Source organism: Equus przewalskii, chromosome 3 (genome assembly GCF_037783145.1).
Source record: "Equus przewalskii isolate Varuska chromosome 3, EquPr2, whole genome shotgun sequence".
Lineage (NCBI taxonomy): Eukaryota > Metazoa > Chordata > Mammalia > Perissodactyla > Equidae > Equus > Equus przewalskii.
Genome location: NC_091833.1, coordinates 100,132,309 through 100,145,205, shown reverse-complemented (window position 1 = coordinate 100,145,205; position 12,897 = coordinate 100,132,309). Strand labels below are relative to the sequence as shown.

At 38.2% G+C, this 12,897-nt stretch overlaps 1 protein-coding gene across 1 annotated transcript in view; it reads right to left on the bottom strand.

Moving 5' to 3' along the window:
- DHX15 (DEAH-box helicase 15) overlaps positions 1–12,897 on the bottom strand; it is a 55,481-nt gene that overhangs the window by 42,002 nt on the left and 582 nt on the right. Inside the window, exons 2-3 of the mRNA XM_008513561.2 lie at positions 6,210–6,645; positions 1,052–1,245 (exon numbers count right to left, since the gene is read on the bottom strand). Of these exons, the coding sequence (XP_008511783.1) occupies positions 1,052–1,245; positions 6,210–6,645 (630 nt within the window). The remainder of the gene's footprint in view (positions 1–1,051; positions 1,246–6,209; positions 6,646–12,897) is intronic.

The window sequence follows — 12,897 nt, the reverse complement described above, 5'->3', positions numbered from 1 at the left end:
AAGTTGTGATATCATAGTTATATTTTAAGAAGACTTCTCTTTGAGACTTTGAAATATTTACAGATAAAATTATACGTCCAGGATTTGCTTTAAATAATATAGGACAAGGAAAAGGTTCAGATATGGATGAAACAAGACTGGCCATAGTTGAAGATGCACAAATACATGGGAGTTCATTATACTATTCTACTTCTGAATACACTTGAAAATTTCTATAAAACACATGGCTTTCACACATAACACTGTATAAATCTATCTCTGCCATCAAAGACTCATATCACTGCCCATGTAACATTCTGTTCCAAAATCATCTAAAATTAAAAACAAATTCAGGGAGAAGATTCCATCACAACAAAGAAATCATTGGTTTTTTTTAATGATTTAAATGTCACATATACAGAATAAACAGAAGCAACAAAAGGATAAGATTTTCAAAAGAATTACCATCAGGGAACACATATAGCACTACTTCTGCAGAATGCAAGGATAAGACAAAGATTAAAAAACTAGGAAAGTTAAATAAAATGTTAGAAAGAAGCTCAATATGGGAGTCAATCACATGCACCACAACTATAATGAAGAGGAACATGGACTCCAAGGAGGAGACTCTTTAAGAGCATATTACAGAACAAAAGATTCCTTCTTTTAGCTCATAACATATGCATGGTAACAGCTGTATAATTAACAGTAAAAGCCCTTTCCCCCAAATAAACCAGGTGCCATCCCACGTATCCTTCTTTTCTGAAAGTAACTGCGCTTTACTAAGCTTTATCGCTTTAACTTTCCTATCACATTTAAATGATAGAACATTTCACCTAAGATACAGCACCAAGGAACTGAAACCTGACCTTTGAATTTCAGTTTCCACTGAATAGCTATACATATCGATATCAAGAAAAAGAATCCATATTAAAGTCACCCAGTAACTCTCAGGTCTACTCCAGACTACTCTAAATTTGGAGGACTTGAGGCTCCATTAGCAAAGTCTCCTATTCTAGGGACAGAAAACTAAAAGCAAAGAAAGTGTCCATTTTTTAAAGAAAGTACTTACTTAAGAATGGTTTTTGCACTACTGCAGTCTTCAAATCGAATGGAGTAACCAACTTCCTGGCCCAACATCACATCCATTTCATCAGCAACTCTCTGAGCCACACTCATTGCAGCCACTCTCCTGGGTTGGGTACAGGCAACTCCTCTCTTGGGTCCTGGTAATGATCGCATGTACTCCACACACCACTGTGGAATCTATCAAATAATTTCACATTTAAATTAATTCTACCCTGCCTGCACATCAAGTATATGTCACATAAAGTGTTTTATCTCATTCCAATAATTTAAAACAAAATTAAATTAGGCACACTACAAATTATTATTTATGACTCAAACTTATAACAGCATGAGCTTTCCAAGTCAAAGAGTCATAGATAACACTGATATGACATAATTGTATTCCTGAGTGGGCTAGATCCACTGAGGCTTTGCCGAATACGCTATACAGTGCGAACCGTTCCATCATTTAGCATTTCTCTATGCAATGGGGTAAAAAAAATCCAACTCATGAAAAATTCTACTTTATAACAAATGTTAGTCTCCAAATATATTTTAAGAAACTATAACATAAATTCCTATACACTTGGACTTAACAAAATGCAGGTAAAAGTAGAAATCATATCCCCTTGTAGTTATAAAGCTGTATCTTTTAATTCAATTCCAATTTGCTTTGTAAGCCAAGAGACTCTTAACTCCTCCCCTCAGGAGAGGTATGCACAAGGGCAACACCTTAGATACCATCTTAAAAGTCAATGTTAGTAATGGCCAATCTCAAATTCAACAGAATCTAGAGAAGCAGCACATCCCTGAAGAAAGGACGGCAGCCAAGTAGGAAGGAAGAAAATAACACCAATAAGCACAAGTTGGTTGGCTGCTATGATGACAGTGCATTTTCTCCCCATTCTGTTATCAACAGAAGCTAATAGAGCCTCTAATTTCACGGTTCTTCTCCAGTCACTTACCTGGAAAAGAACCATGGGAAGAAATCTAAGTGTCCACTACATCAAAAGGGAATCCACTGCTAGAAGAAAGGCATGATGGGTCTCCATCACAGCCTCCAAAAGCCTCTCAGACTCTAATGCTACAGAAAATGCGTTTTGCTTTCATTTTTGTTTGTACAATGCTATCTGATGAAGAATACTGACTGCTGCATTATTACTACATTTTAGTTAGGTTACTTCTGCAATTTTGGGATAACCGTTGTCACTGACACAAATAGCCGAAAGGGGAGAAGGGTGATTATGCTGCTTCTCTAGGAAGGTAACAAGGATTCAAAATGAACAAAATTACTAAACTAAAATAGCAGGATCCCCTTGGGTCTGTAAACCCAGAGAACAAAGTTTAAGTGGTTTTCCAGCAAAGCTTTATACATATCTTCATTTCAGCAAGGCTTTTACAAAGGCAAAATGTACTTAATTTAAAGGACCAAGCAAAAGGAAATTCAAAACATTCACTGGTCAATTAAAGCTATATAAAATTAATTCAGAATTCTCAAAGCAAAAATGTTCACAGATTTTTCAATGCACTCCAGTGAAAGGGATAGCTTACTCCCACTTTAAAAATAAGATATAAACAGTTTTGGCTAATTCAGCAGTTTTCGAACTTTTTATCTCAGGACCTGCTTATATTCTTAAAATAACCAAGGATGTGAAACAACTAATAGACTTACTATATTAGGAAATTAAAACTGAAAAATTGTTAAAATATTAATTCCTAACAGTAAACACCCATTCTACGTTAACATAAACAACATTTTCTATGAAAAATAACTACATCTCCCAAATAAAAAAAATTTTCAGGAAGAAAAGTACGCTGTTTTACATTTTTCATATCTCTAATGTCTAGCTTAATAGACTATAGCTGGATTCTCTTATCTGTTTCTATTTTGAATGTGTCACAATATTTGCTTTGTTTGAAGTATACGAAGAAAATCCCAGGACCTTCGAAAGGTTTTCAGGGACTTTCAAGGGTTCCCAGACAGTATTCGGAGAATGGCTCAGTCAATGCATCTATTCACATTTCTAAGAACAGCATTAAGGGAAACAGGTCCTGAAACATGCTAATTCCTGGCTTGTTCAAGTTAGGGATAAGTTCTAAAACTACTCCTTCCCTTCAGGTTCTACCCTTCCTCCATTTGAGACCATCTTCCAAAAACTGATCCTAAGTCCTCTAGTCTTCTTGTTTTATACATTATCCTGGGTGATCTTATTTATTCTCCTGACTTCTAACACTACCTATAATAAATCAATGTCAATCCTAACTCTAGATCCCATCCCCAACCTAGTGGTCATTTCTACTTGAAGAATAAATATTTTATTGGTATCTCAAATTCGACAAGTTCAAAACCAAAACCATTTCTCACCTTCCTTGAAATACTTAATTCCTCCCCATGTCCCTTACTCAGTTATAATAACATCATAACTCCAATCTCTCCTTTATCCTCCTTTTTACCACCCTACAGAGTCAAACTTTTGTTACAACCTCCCACCTAGTCTGTCATCAACATTCTCACTAGACAGGACATTTCTGTAAAAATTCTTTGTCATTCCCCTCCAAGTAAAAAGCTCTGATGACTCCCCAATCTAATTAGAAAGGTCTGTATTAAAGACCTGCTGTTCCAGCCTCACCCGTCCTACCTAACTCTTCATACACACCCTTTACTCTGGTCAGGGCATACAATGCTTTCCCTTCTCCAAAACTTGTGCCCTTGCTCACGCTGTCTGTCCCTTTTGGCTGAACTAGTTTCAGTTTCTCAACTATGCGTGTAAGCACATGCATACCAAGTTGCAACGTAAAATATATTTACTGAGTCTCAGTCAAAAATTAAAGTCATTAGGGGGCCGGCCCCGTGGCCGAGTGGCTGGGTTCGCACACTCCGCTTCGCTGGCTCAGGGTTCAGATCCTGGGCGCCGACATGGCACCGCTCGTTAGGCCATGTTGAGGCGGCGTCCCCCATCCCACAACTACAAGGACCCACAACTAAAATATACAACTGTGTACTGAGGGGATTTGGGGAGGAAAAAAAAAAAGAAGATTGGCAACAGTTGTTAGCTCAGGTGCCAATCTTAAGAAAAAAAAAATTAAAGTCATTACTTTAGATTTTACTTGGGGGATTTCATTTTCTGACAGGCACAAAAAGATAAGCAAAAATATGGCTAACTACTGTTAATGGTTTTGAGTCAAAGTTTAGTAAGAGTCTGCCAAAAAGCATTTGAGCGAAATTCACTATTTAAACTGTTCCGTTTCCCTTTAAATCCCCGAAATGCCCAGCAATCCTAAGTATCCAAGTATTTTAAGTATCCAAAAAAAGAAAGGCGAAATATTAATCCAAGCAATCACAAGCCTCTTATTTTGAGGTGACTTGACCTTCTTCTACACTAAGTGCTACTAAATAAACTCATCTCTGAAATAAGGTTAACCATATACAACCACAGAATAGCAGTATGAAATATATCTAACTTGGGCTATGAAACAAAAGAACAAAGTTTTAAATACTGAGCCCAATTAAATCCATAACTATGTAACCTAAGGCAACCCACTAAACCTCTCTAAGATTCTCATTAAATCTAAGCCTCATTTTGCTCATTAGTAAAATGGTGATTAGCAACTTCCTTGCAAGGTTGTTAAAAAACTTCAATGAGATAATACATAATACAAAGTACACAGTGCCTGGCTTTCCCCAACTGCTAATTAAATGGGTGCTGTTAATATTACACAAACTGGACAAACTATTTGAAATATTAAAAATACTATGATATTAAGAAATTTAGAGTTATATCTTTTCATGTATTTAATTCTCTAAATTTCCATAAGATGATGATAAACCAACAGTTTAAGTTCCTACATTAACACTAAGTTTTCCCTCACTAAAAGTTGTACTAAGGCTCAGTCTCTAACAAAAGTTTATTATTTTGGTTGCTACTGTAGCCTTCAAAGTGTCTCCATGAAATATTCAAATTTATAGACTTGTAGCATAAGTAACAAAAAAAGGGTACGTAACTTAAAAAAAAGGATAACTTGTATATGCAGTTCGCTCAATTATAAACATGTATCATAGGTACATAAACATGGAAAACAGGCCCACAGGTGAAACAATATACTATTTCTGCACAGTAAGATGAGTAATCATTAAATTCACTTCAACAGTTTCCTGAATTTTCCAAATTTTCCTACAATGGCCAGGGACTGCTACTTTTGTAATCTCTATGAAATTTTTAACTGATGGGTCAGGCTCAAGCACATGAAAATATGGTTAACCTCACTCATAACAAGAAAATGCAAACTAAAAATTACACTGAAATACCATTTTTCATCTATCAGATTTGTAAAAATTTAAGTTCACAGTAGATTCTAATGGTTTCCCACATATGCTCTCATACCTGCTCATGGAAGGGTAAACTGATTATGTTCCCTGTGGAAGGCTATTTGCTGTGTATATCATGATTACAAACAATTCTGACCCAGGAACGTCTATTTCTAAGAATTTACCCTACAGACATACTTGCGTATGCAAAACAACCATTAGAAGCAGCCTAGATGTCTATAACAAGCACCTAGTAAATAATGGCTCATCCATGTTTGAAAAATATCCTAAATATACTACTAACGAGACACGAACATTTAGTTCTGTGTGTGTGTGTGTGTGTGTGTATAGGGTGTAACTAGATGGATGGAGATCAGGGATAAAGAGACTTTACTATAAGCCTTTAAGCTCTTTCAACTTTATAAGGAAAGATAATATTCACATGGTTCAAAACAAATGCAAAAAAAATCAAAAAAGCAAAACAAAGAAACGAACAAGAATGACAAAAACCACTCCAATAGTTCACATCTCTCCATCCAAGCACTGGAAAACAAATTTTGTACCCCTAAATCTATACTACCCCGGAGTCAAAGTGAGCGAGAGAGGACCACCCTGCCATACTTACCGTAATAAAACTGGAAAAAACAGCACTGCTATTTCCCCATACAGACTCAGGAAGATATGTACTCCCTACAGTATTCCTACTCTCTAAATCACTTAGAAGTACTAAAGATCAAAGCAGATATTCTTTAAGATGTTCTACGAAACAATGGCAATGATCACCAGGATCAAATTAAGCAACATTTAGTAAACTTAAACATTAATAAAATATGTACCATGGTATACAATAACTCACCTGTGTTGTTTTACCAGACCCAGTCTCACCAACCAGTACAAAGGACTGATGTCTAACTAGGATATCTGTAAACCTATCCTTGTATTCCCAAACAGGGAGCTGAAGCCGCTTCTTTAGAATATCATAGTATCGAGGAGTATGGGGTAAGTTGGTAAATGGATTAATGCACTGTGGAAGTGATGTGTGTCCTGCATGTCCAGTGTGTGTTGAATGAGCAGAATGTGTTGAATGTGTTGAATGTGCCGAGTGGGTTGAGTGAGCTGAATGAGAAGCTTTTAGAGGTGGTAATCCAGCACTGATAAGCATAGCATTTGTAGAAGCTCGCAATTCCTTCTCTTTTTCTTTCTCCCTCTCCCGCTCTCTATCTCCTCTATCACGTTCTCGGTCTCGATCTTTAGATCGATCTTCACGATCCCGGTCACGATCTCGATCCTTCCTAAAAATAAAAATTTAGAATTCAGATTCTGAACTTTATGCAAAATGTTCATGGCAGTGTTACAGTCACAAAGAAAATAAATGTCCAACAACCAAATGAATAAACTGATACAAAACTCGATGAATTATATTAAGTATCAGAAATAATGAAAAAGAATTTAAAATTAAGGATTTGCCATGTCTCACCCATAAACATCTTTCCCTTCCTTGATGAAGCCTCAAATTCTGTTAGGGGACAGTCTCTTTCCACAACCTTTAGCCATCAGCTAAGATAACACAAGAACTAAGTCTTCTGCAGGTAAAATCCCTTCCTACTTAGACATTAAAAGTTAAAGACTGAGTGCAGGTGGCGAAAAGGTAGGGTCAAATCAGGCCAAGAGGACAGCATCACAGTCTTTCCCAGATTCTCCTTCAAGTTATATGAAAGGTATTTTTTGCACTCAAAGTATAATCAAAATTTAGTAAAAACACTGCTACTGGACACAAAGAAAACTGCACCTCACATTAGCTACAATAATACAAATATAAATATGAGTTCAAGGATTTTAGGTGAGTTTGTTTTTTCTTTTTTTTTTTGAGGAAGATCAACCCTGAGCTAACTACTGCCAATCTTCCACTTTTTGCTGATGAAGACTGGCCCTGAGCTAACATCCATGCCCATCTTCCTCTATTTTATACATGGGATGCCTGCCACAGCATGGCTTTTGCCAAGTGGTGCCATGTCCGCACCCAGAATCCGAACCAGCAAATCCCAGGCCGCCGAGAAGTGGAACGTGTGAACTTAACTGCTGCGTCACTGGGCTGGCCGAGTTTGTTTTCTTAAGTTACATTTTCCAACACTTTCTCAATTTTGTTCAATTAGCATATACTGCTCTATGATAAGAAAAACTATAACTAAAACACTTTTTATTCTTTTGTTTCCATTGTTTACTCTTGCATGATAGCTTTAATAACAATAGTAAACATTGGAAGTACTTTGTTAAACCTATGTACACTTTAGGCAATCATAAATTGAAATACAGCCAATTAAAAACAAGTGTCACTGAATACTATTAAGTCATTTAAAATATTTAAATTATCCAGGTGATCACTATATTAAACTTATATCAATTTTAAATAGTCAATTCTAATATCCACTTCCAGTTACTAGAGATGATCTCTAATTGAATAGTAATTTTTAAATAATCTATACTTATTCATTCTACTAGTCCAGTTTACTTCAGACCAAGTCCTATAGCAGACAAACTTGCGACAAGATGTTTGGATCCAGATTTGAAATAGTGAGGGAACATGGAGCTATGACACAAGCCACTAAATATGTCACTGTTCCTTATTCATAACACACACGACATCCAAATTTCCCATGCCCCAGTTATCAGTAGCCGAGTAGGAAAAACCAGTCGTTCTCTCTAACAGCACATCAGCTGGGCAACAGTAACTCTCCTTGGTAGAATACAGCTAAAAGGCAAAACCCCAGCATGAGCTGGCAATGGTTCCTCAATTACAGAAATGGTAAGGTGATCAATTATATTTGATCTTGTCCTTCCCAAAGTGTATAATTCTATTCCATAGGAATTTACTTAAAGATGAGAGAAAAGTCTTATTACACACATACACTTTTCATATATATATATTCTTCTCATAAATATATAATCACTTTTCATGTATGTATATACAAAATACATGAAAAGTGATTCTCCCTTCTCCCATCCCAATGTTCACGTTCTATGGAATCACAGGACATACAAGCTAAGACTGAAGCCTCTCATCCCATCTGCCATAAAGACAAAGTAAATCAAAGAGAAAAAGAACCCAAAGGATAACCTAATAAACATACAAGATTAGCTTTCACAATTCAAAACTAAACCTTCCTGGCTTATCTTTGAAATATGCCGTCAACCATCCTTTCTTTGCCTCTCTTATTCCGCCTCTGGTCGAAGGTTCTCATTAATTAAAAATGTATACTGCCCCAAAAAGTGAATTAGAAACAGTTTATAACAGGGTACGTAGAAACGTGCCGAGCAAAGTGAGAATTACTGTAGGCACAAATGGTTCAAAGATGAAACACCTTAAAGATCATGGAACATAAAAGAACCCTTAAAAAACATCTGGTCTAAATAAAAAGGACTCACATTTCTAGTTCTCACTCTACTGTGGCAGGCAGGGGGTGGGGGTGGGGGTTCAGACAACAAAGTTTAATGAACTTCTACATTTCTAGCACAGTACCAGGTACTTAACATACGGACCTAATCTTTCAAGAGTAACAAAATATGGAGAATGGAGAGTGATGAACAAAGTAAATCATATACCATTTTGCTTTGTTACAGTAATACTTACACTAACCAACTTGTTTTTCAAGGACCCGCTTCATCAGAAACTTCATTACCAAAAATAATTTCAGCATAGGAGGCATAAAATACATTCTGAGGACAATGATGAGCTGCTAACCAACAAAGGGGGTGACTGTGATATAAGAGTAAAAGGAGCACTAACATCAATAACAGTTGTGTAACCACTGGTAGGACATATGCCTCAATTTGCTACTCTGCAAAGCGTAAAAGTATTAATGAAATAGTCTCTTAGCTTAAAATAAGAAGACAACAGGCAGGACACAGAAGGCAAATTCAATCACCTCGAAATGTTGCCTATGATTCAAACTATCTACCTTTAATGGAAGAAGGGAAGATTAAAAATTAAAGGTCAGTTAAGGGGGGCTCAAACCCACTACTTTATAAATATAGACAGACTACTGTGCATATGCATGTTTTCTTTCTTAAACAAGTACTTTTATTATAAAGAAGTTTGTTAAAAAGATTTACTAATTGAGGTATAATGCCTAAAAAAAACACCTGATTACCAAAGCAGTGCTTTATAATCACTTAGCCACAACACTGGGAGAGAGAGATGCAAGATGACACAGTTGTTGAGCACATGGTTCTGTACTCTGGCTCAATCCTGGCTCAGCACTCAAGCTAACTATATGACCAGTTATTTCTTTCCTCCTCTATAAAATGTGGCTATTCATATGTCTTGTGGGGTACTGCAAGCATTAAATGAGTTACTATATGTAATGTGCTTAAAGTAGTCCCTGGAACACAGTAAATGCCCAATATTGCCGATCATTAAAGTGGGTTCTTTTAAAATTTAAAACACTGTTAAAATTCTACATGGAATAACAGGAACAAGATACTACTAATCAAGATGTAAACTGGTCATCAAAATCAGAATATTTTAAATAAACATTGCTTTTTATCTGGCAATCTCGCTTGCAGGAACTCCTCCTAAGGATATAAGTATGCAAATATGTACATATAAAGATGTGCGTCACACTTTTCACTTACAAAACAACAAAAACTGGGAAACTACCCAAACATCAATGAACAGAATATTGGTTAAATAAATTATGATACCCCTTTACAGGGTGGAATACAATGCAGCCAATGAAAAGGGTAATGTACATCTATTCTATAGTTTGACATATTTCTGAGTGAATAAAAATGAAAGCACATTGAAATATCCACTGATAGTAATTATTATTGTTCACATTTGTGAATAAATAAATATGCAGAGATCTAAAAAAATGTTCCTCAAGGGATTAAGGATAGGGATAAAGATTTCAGGGAATTTTTTGCCTTTTCATCTTTGTGTATGGACATTTCCTGTGTTCCCTAGGGCAAGTTACATAACATCACCTACATCACAAGAATGTCGTGAAAATGTGCTTATATATATAAAGCACCTAGAACACTTCTGGGAGCACAGTATATTTTGAAAGTTTTTTCCATACTTCACTAGTAAACTGTCTTTTTGGTAATAATTTTATACAGAAATTTTTGTGGGAGGATGGAAAAAGGAATATGGTCATTATGTAACAGAAACCTTTTACTTCCCTACCTGACTCCCAAATTAAAACGTATCAGGAATAAATAAAGCCATATTGAGTGAAATCTCCCAATGAATTACCTTCCCCTCTCAGTATCGCAGAAACAGGACACCCGTGTTTGGCAGTGGAGTTCAAAAGACTGACAAGCCTACTCTCTAAGAAAAAAATTACCTGCTAACTAGCAGGGCTTAAAAAAAAATCTGCAAGACTGCATGGCAGTCAGCAAAAGTGACTTTTTAAATTATCAAATATGAAGGGAAAAAAACACAAGCACTAACAAACATTGTAAACCCAGTGCTAAAGAAAATCAGTTCTAAGAGAAATAACATTCAAGTGACACAGAAACGAATACAGAAACTTCCCTCCAGAACCTCAGAACTTGGGCTTTATTCCAAAGATGAACTCTCCTTCACTTACAGATAGATGCCATATAACATCCAAGAGAATCATAACGTCACCGTCATAGACCTAAAAAGTCCACATTTTTACTCAGGATATCGGTTTTGCAAGAGATAGGGAGGAACCCCATATACATATTATGGGACCACTAATCTCTAAAAAGCAATTAAGTGGTGCACATACATACATTTACGAGTAAGTAAATTCATTCCCTCCCAGTATATTTTGTTCCAATCTGAACTCTTGTGAGAGACATCAGTTGCATCTTAGCCAGATGACAAGCAATTTATTTTTGCTTCACAGGAACCGAGAACCAAGTGTTCCCTACTTTAACAACCCATTATGAATGTCATTAAAATAGGCTGTAATGACTCTTAACTACAGTCATGGACTATGTGCTGTAATGGAAAAAGCAAGAGGCTAAGAGTGAAAATGAAAAGATCAAGGTTCTAGACCCAGCTGTAAACCGTGTAAGTTTGCGCAAGCCAACTTAACAACTCTGGGTCTCCATTTCTAAGTCATTTCCAGCTCCAACGAGTCTGTGACGTGTAGCTCAAATGAGCTAAAGTTTTGGGGAGGGAGAGGAGGCAGCCTAAAAGGAGAGAAAACTAACGTCTAACACTGTAAACTAAAAAACCTTACAAGATTAAAATGTTACATACTGCTGCTTTCCATACTCGCTACAGGAGAAAGTATTAAAAAGTACATCCTATCCTGACTTATACTCCACTAACACTGAACAGATACCTGGAAATCAATCCAAAAGAAAGACTTCGGGTGAAGAGAAATTCATAAAGTTACACAGATGACTCGACACAGTGATTCTGTACGCGTACAACACACAATAAAATGATAACATTATGCAACGCATTTAGATATTCAGACTTTTGTGTTTTTGCCTGACTTATCCAGATAAACTGTACCTCAGGAATGAAAACACACACCGGAGAAGAAATGATTTTGACGCAACTGCTAAAGCCAATTGTTAAATTCCCCTGTACCTTTAAGGAAACGCTAAGGGAAAGGAATCGGAAACACCACGAGTCTGTGTAATTATTTCAACTCCCAAACAACCTCCCCCACGGGCGCTATTTTGCCATAACTACTAAAAACGGTTTTGAAAAGGATCGTGTTTCAAAAGCTGCTTATGAAGGTGGGCCGGGGGGAGGGGGTTGTAAAAAAGAAAAACCGAGAACTTATTGGAAAAAATGAATGCCTTCTAATGCCTATCCCAGAGATGTTCAGTAACCACTATTTTAGCCAAAGCAGGAAATAAAGGAGATGGCGGGAGCGTAGGCAGAGAGCGGAAGTTTGCCTAGTATCGTCTTTGAAGTGTTTGAATGGACCGAGGCACGCGTTCTCCCGCCAATCTATAAACTCGGTGGCTCCAAACCAGCAGCTTCCAGCCCATCAGGTGTCCTCCACGTTTTCCTTTCTCCTGGCAGGCCCTCGACTCTCCCTTCCCCCGAAAACTCCCGCCACCCCCATGCCAGCCTACACGAGGATCCACGCGCGCCTCTCACTTTCCGCCCTCCGCCTCTCCGGTACCGGGCTCGCAGCCGCCCTCCAGGGCCCTCTCCCCCTCGGGCCGAGGAGTACCTGGTGCCCTTGGAAGTGAACACTCCCGCCGCGCCCTCCCCCACCCTGCTCCCCGGCTCCAGGCCTTACCCGGGAACCCAGGCCACGCGGTCCGCGGTTCCCTCCCGCCCGCTCCCCTTGAAGTGACTCCTGCTCGGTTCGGCCTGGGGAAGAGGCGCCCTCGTGGCCACGGCAGGCCTCTCCCCGCCTCCCGACTGGGCCGGGCGGCGGCCGCGCCACACATCCCGCGCCCTTGCCGAGCCGAACGTCCGGAGTGGCGCCGCTCTCCCCCCGACCCGCCGCCAGCCAGCCGAGCCCAGAGGGAACAAAGGGTCGTGCTCCGGGGCCCGCTCGTCCAGGCCGGTCCTGGCCCGCTCCCCGCCGGGACCCCAA